Here is a 6,394-nt window from a genome sequence, read left to right as displayed (position 1 = left end):
TCTAATACCTGTGTCACACGGGCACATTTGGAAGGCCTTCCAGTCAACGGCCTTCGAAAATTCACAACTCTATCGACTCAAAGGAGTTGTCGCGCTGCTACACGGCACTTTTGAAAGGCCGTTGAGTGGTTCAGACGTTTCTCGCAAAATTGTGTGGCGCTGCGGATCTTTATTTTCGTTTTCATGTCACCAAAAGTTAAACAACATTAAAACCACTCAAAAACACTGTAATTTCTTTCATGTTTGCTTTTGCATTAAAAAAAATTTTTGTTATACATTGTCATACATGTATGTTTAGTTTTAAGTTGTTGGGTAGCGAAACTGTGGCAACGTTTGCGGCCGCTTGATGTGGCTGCCATTTTGGTGTGTGTTTACATTCTAAATGAGTGCGCTGTGACCGCCTTTTTGCTACCGCTATGGGTGACAGAGAGACAGAGCCGCAAGATGACAAGGCTGCTATGATATTCTGTATGGCTGCGATCATGCAGCTTGATGCCGGGATTGAGGCGGCGAAAGCGGAGACCGACGCCATCGAGGAAGAGCTGCTGATCGTCAACAACTTGATGACAATAGACTCGGTGACCGAACGAAGCGTAAACAGAGATAGATGGTCGTTCTCTCGCCGGACGAGGTGGTTTGAGGAGACTGTGCCATTGCTTGGTGAGAAGTTTTTCAAGCGTGCATTCCGCGTGACGCCGGCGACTTTTCGCTACACCGTGGATGCCGTGAGACCGCTGCTCGAGCGTCAGAACACGAACATGCGTGAAGCCATCGCGCTGGATAAACGTGTCGCGATTGGCTTGTACCGGTTGTGTTCCTCAGCCGAAGACCGTAGTGTCGCCGAATTGTTTGCTGTGGGACGTTCAACCGTCAACGTGGCCTACAGAGAGTTTTGTGAGGCCATTATCCAAACTATGGAGGCCGAGTGGATCAAGATGCCCACAGCTTCCAGCATGGCCGAGCACATTCGCGAGTTCACGGCCACATTGGAATTCCCCCAAGCCATGGGATCACTAGACGGGTGCCATTTCCCCGTTTCACCGCCCAAGGAGAGCGCCACCGACTACAGGAACTATAAAGGATGGTAAGTCGTAGCTCTGACATGGTGTGCACTTTCAATACATCACCTACATCTGACGTTGTAGCGGGGCTAGGTCAGAGGCCCTCCTGTCGGACTGAAAACCGGCTGGAACCTGGGCACTCTGTGCAATCTTGTATATCCAATTTTTGGAGTGTAGTTTTGTGTATTTTTGGAGTACGGAGAATGGGTAATTAGTTTAATGCACGTAGCATAGTCCGCCATCGGCGTTGTAATACAGAGAACTGTCAGGGGAGTTTATGTACATGCTAAATACTGTTGTCTATGTTCTGCCTACGATGAGCCTGCAGAAGCACTTTGTGGCTAGAACAATGATACTAGCAATCCGAATTAATGAGGTCTTTTTTTTTATGCAGGTACAGCATCATCCTCCTCGCACTGGTCGACCACAAGTATAGGTTCCGATACATCAATGTGGGTTCGCCTGGCCGCTGCCACGATGCATATGTATACCACCGATCAAGACTAGCAGACGCAGTCCAGGGCCCCCTGTTCCGCCGACCACTAGTAACAATCAGTGGTACAGCTGTGCCGCCCTTAATACCATGTGATCAAGCGTTTCCGCTCACTGTAAACCTGATAAAGCCATTCAGCCACAGGGCACAGTTGAGCGACGAACAAAGGTTATTTAATTATAACCTTTCCAAAGCTCGACGGATTGTGGAGAATGCATTTGGTAGGCTCAAAGCAAGATTTCGCTTTATCTTGAAAAGGATGGAATGCGACATCGACAATGCCCGCCTTGCCATTCGTGCCTGCTGTGTTCTGAACAACGTGTGCGAGCATTTTGGCGACATCCAACACTGGTTGGTCGAGGTTCAGAACAATGGCGGCGGCCTCCATCAGCCTGACCACAGCACGGACGTTGAGGAAGGGACAGGCTGTGATGTGAGAGCAGCTCTTGTCAGGCACTTCCAGCAGAGCTGAGAATTTTATGCTGAAGTTTTGTGGATGATCATGCTTTGTTATTCATTTTTTCTTGCGCTAAGTGCAGTAGGACGCTACAGGGATGAAACGGGCACTGGATATGAAGCAGACACGAAGTGACACATGGAACCGCAAACTACCAACTTTGCGCTCCCATGTGTCACTTCCTGTCCGCTTCATATCCAGTGCCCGTTTCATCCCTGTAGCGTCCTACTGCACTTAGCGCAAGAAAAATTATAGCACACGAACTAGCCCAATTCATAGCTCTTCTAAATGCTTTGTTAGGTCAGTGAGTACACTGTCATCATCAAATGTGTGCCTTGTGCGCCTAGCATAAGTTCATTTATTCTAAGCGCACAAGTACTTTTTTTTTTGCACTCAAAGGAGTGATTGAGCGCACACATTGAAGAAAGTGTTCTGTACAAAACCCACAAGATGGGCGAAGTAAGAAATGGAAAATGAGGCGCCCATACAATCATTGCAAATGCAACTTTATTTCGAACTTCGTTCCAGATATTTTGCCATTGAATTAAAAAACTTTTCTTGCATTTGTATCATCAGCCTTTCTCTCTGTTCAAACTCTCTCTGGCGGCTAGCCACCAGCTGCTCCCTCAGCAGTACGTGTTCAGCCAATATCTGCTGCTTTATGTCGTCACCCGCCTTCCTCTTCTTTGCACCCCGGCTGGCAGTAGCCACGCTACCAGAGTTGGCACTGCTGATAGCGGGGCTGCAGGAGGCAGGACTGGAGGAGGCCGGGCTGGGAGAGGCCAGGCTGGGAGAGGCCAGGCTGGGAGAGGCCGGACTGCTGGAGGCTGGGCTGTCCAGGGGTCTTATGGGCGCACTGTCCTCCCACTGCAGCCCATTGTCAATGTCGACGGCAGCACTTTCACTGCCGTTTACCATTTCCATAATGACCTGCATAATGATTTAATAATGTCACTTGCATCTTTCATAACTTCAGAATGTTTTGCAAGATGACATTCCATCATGGGTCTCAACACTGTGATGCAATCATACGCACACCAACTCTACTCTATTATAAGTGCTGTAGTTGAACAGGAAACACCAACAAAACGGGAATGCACCTCGTCTCTGTGTTACGTGATTGCAATGACTGGGTACCAGCAAACAGCTGTTACTTGTACACACACGCTTATACTATCCTGAGGACTGTACACGCACGGAAAAGTAGTACCTGCATCCAGCAGTATGAGCCACAATTTAGGACAATGCTGCACTTTCAACCTACAAAGTAGCATGTAATAGAGCGAGTTGTGCACATTCAGTTTAAGAAGTCATCGAGCAAGCAAATGGATTCACAGATTATTCTGCACACACTGAAGGCTTTTCAAAAATGCTATACCTCTTCAACAGTCACTTGGCTCTCTTGAGCCCTTGATGGATCATTGACCGGGAGTGTTCCCAGAAAACTGTGAATACGCCAGAAATGTGCCCACGGAATGGCACCAGCACCTGTTTTCTGATTTTTCAGCCAAAACCTGGAATGTTATAAACGAGAAGGTTTGATTAACAATAAAGAGGCATCGGCGGGCACAGATAAAAAAATATATACTGATCAAATTCGCCGAACTGAGGGAAATGTGGAACAGGAACACCAGACAGTCTTGTGTAGCCAAACTGTTTTTTGAAATCCACGTCACACGACTATAACTTTCGCACAGTGTGCTGCGTTGTAATTTTCCGCATCGGACCCCTTAAAGTCACATTAGTCCATTACCTTGAGTTTAGACACTAACGAACTGCGTCATGCGCAACCAATATTCTTGAAGTTATGCTCGTTCGAGGCCGAGTTTACAGCTCATTAAAAGTGTCATGGGGTGGCGGAACAAAAAATTCCACGACAAATCAAATTCTCCGAAGATCCACCTGTTCATATTTTTTTTTCTCAATAAGCACCTCTAAATATGCTTTTTCTCAATAGACGGACAAATTTATGAAAGCCACTTACCGATAAGTCTGTGCAAGATTTTCGATCTTATGGTGCACTTGAACGCGCGTTCTTTCAAAGCCTTCCACTCGCAAGGCCGTGGCGATCTCGTCGTATATACCGCTATTACGCTTCTGTCGGCGTAAGTCCATCAGGCGGTCCTCCCACATATCTATGAGCAGCGCTGTTTCCCGCTCTCCCCACAGCTGCCGCGTCTGCGATGGCGCGACTTTTTTTTTCTTCTGGGGCTGGCCGTGCTCCATGTCACACACAAACAAAAAAAGTCACTCGCCTGAAAAAACACTAATTCACTTTGCAGATGAGAAAAAAAAGGCGTACACAAATTATTACGTTAATTATAAAAAAAACTAGAAGATGAACTAAACACGCGGAAATGATTAAGCAAAACGCAATAAAGTACACATGCAAAAAAAAAAGAATGCAGAGAGCAAAATGGCGGCGATATGATTGCAGCCGGCAGCACATGGACTAGAGGGAGAGTGTACTAGACAACATGGAGGAAGGAATGAACACAAGCACGTCGCTGTTGTCGAGAGTATGTGCAGTTCGCACATATCAAGTGGCAAAAATACTTTATTGAATATTTAATAGCACTCATATATAGTATTTTTAGAACATTTTGGTTTGATTTGTTCTTGCTAACCGTGACTACGAGCACACTGTGAACGAGAGGGCATGTTCGCGCTGTTTCCGCTTCCGTTGCTCAAAGGCCATCGAGATTTCGATAGAGTTGTAGAGTGCTCCGTTGACTCGATAGACTATTGACTCGACGGCCGTCGAAATCGCCCGTGTAGCAGCTCGAACTTGACCTTTGAGTCTATCGGTTCGAAGGCCTTCCAAACGCCCGTGTGACACGGGTATAATAAGGCAACACTTCCTTTTTGTACACACAGCACCAATTTACTTTCATTATGGATACACAAATCATTCAATGGAACGTCAGAGGCCTTATTAGGAACCTCGACGATGTCCAAGAACTTCTTTACCAACACAATCCAAAAGTGCTGTGTGTACAGGAAACGCACTTAAAATCGAAACATACAAATTTTCTCCGACAGTGTTACGTTTCGTAAAGATCGCGATGATGCTCTCGCATCATCAGGCGGTGTTGCCATTGTAATTCACAAAAGCATAGCTTGTCAACGTTTGCAGCTACAAACGCCCCTTGAAGCAGTGGCAGTTCGACTTGTCCTTCTGAACAAACTCATCACCATTTGCTCGCTTTACATACCCCCACATTACCACTTACACAAACATGAATTTCAGTCTTTATAGACGAATTGCCAGAACCTTATCTTGTTCTTGGCGACTTCAATGCGCACAGCAGTCTGTGGGGCGACTCTCGTATCGATGCGCGAGGTCGTCTTGTTGAAGAATTTCTTTTCTCGTCTGGTGCGTGCCTCCTGAATAAGAAGGAACCTACATTTTACTGTATTGCAAACAGAACCTTTTCTTCTATTTCTTCCTATAGCTTCCCCGTGTCTATTTTCTGAACTTAAATGGGAAGTTACCAAAAATCCTTACGGGAGCGACCATTTCCCAGTACTGCTGAGAGCAACAAGACAATACGAGTCTCCACCACATGCCCCCCGGTGGAAGGTCGATGCAGCGGCCTGGGATAAATTCCAAACTCTTACCAGTAAACTCTCGTGGGCTGACATTTCATCGCTCGGAATTGATGGTGCCGTCGAGTATTTTACTAAATTCATAATTGATGCAGCCTCTAAGTGTATTCCCCAAACAAGTGGACTTTCTAGCAAACGTCGTGTTCCGTGGTGGAATGAACAATGCCGGAATGCACGTAGGCAGCAGAACAAAGCATGGAGGCAGCTTCGCGATTATCCTACTGCTGAAAACCTTGTAAATTTCAAGAAAATCAAGTCCCAAGGTAGGAGAACACGCAGACAAGCCAGGAGAGACAGCTGGAAAACATTTTTATCAAGTATCAACTCATACACGGATGAGGCCAAGGTTTGGAGCAGGGTCAATAGAGTAAGAGGACGACGAACACATCCACCTCCCCTGGTACACACGCAGGGAGACAGCCTTGAGGACCAAGCGAACCTGGGTGCACATTTTGAACATGTGTCCAGTTCCTCACACTATTCAGCAGCATTTATAAGATATAAATCAGCTATAGAAAAACAAAAAATAGACCGAAAGAGCACTGGGAACGAGCCATATAACCTACCTTTCTCCCTAGCAGAGCTGCATGCATCACTCGCCTGTTGCAACCAATCTGCCCCAGGCCCTGACCGCATATTATATGAAATGTTGAAGAACCTGCCCTCTGAAACGAAGAAAACCCTTCTCTGTCTGTATAACTCTATATGGACTTCCGGCGAGACCCCCTCTGCCTGGAAAGAGGCCATAGTGATCCCCATCCTATCGAGTTATGT

The 6,394-nt window shown here is 46.5% G+C and overlaps 2 protein-coding genes across 2 annotated transcripts; one reads left to right on the top strand and one right to left on the bottom strand.

The window, feature by feature from the left end:
• Positions 1-416: 416 nt before the first annotated feature.
• Positions 417-2,026, top strand: LOC125945726 (uncharacterized). Its single transcript, XM_049667982.1, has 3 exons — positions 417-1,084; positions 1,456-1,722; positions 1,813-2,026. The coding sequence occupies exons 1-3, from the start codon at positions 417-419 to the stop codon at positions 2,024-2,026; spliced, it is 1,149 nt and encodes a 382-aa protein (XP_049523939.1).
• Positions 2,027-2,083: 57 nt separating this feature from the next.
• On the bottom strand, positions 2,084-3,501 carry LOC125945725 (uncharacterized). Its single transcript, XM_049667981.1, has 3 exons — positions 3,390-3,501; positions 2,607-2,941; positions 2,084-2,120 (listed from the first exon to the last, which is right to left on the bottom strand). The coding sequence occupies exons 2-3, from the start codon at positions 2,933-2,935 to the stop codon at positions 2,084-2,086; spliced, it is 366 nt and encodes a 121-aa protein (XP_049523938.1). The 5' UTR covers positions 2,936-2,941; positions 3,390-3,501.
• Positions 3,502-6,394: the final 2,893 nt, after the last annotated feature.

This window comes from Dermacentor silvarum, chromosome 5 (genome assembly GCF_013339745.2).
Source record: "Dermacentor silvarum isolate Dsil-2018 chromosome 5, BIME_Dsil_1.4, whole genome shotgun sequence".
Classification (NCBI taxonomy): domain Eukaryota; kingdom Metazoa; phylum Arthropoda; class Arachnida; order Ixodida; family Ixodidae; genus Dermacentor; species Dermacentor silvarum.
The sequence above is the reverse complement of the archived record's forward strand: the minus strand, read 5'-3'. Positions and strand labels throughout refer to the sequence as shown.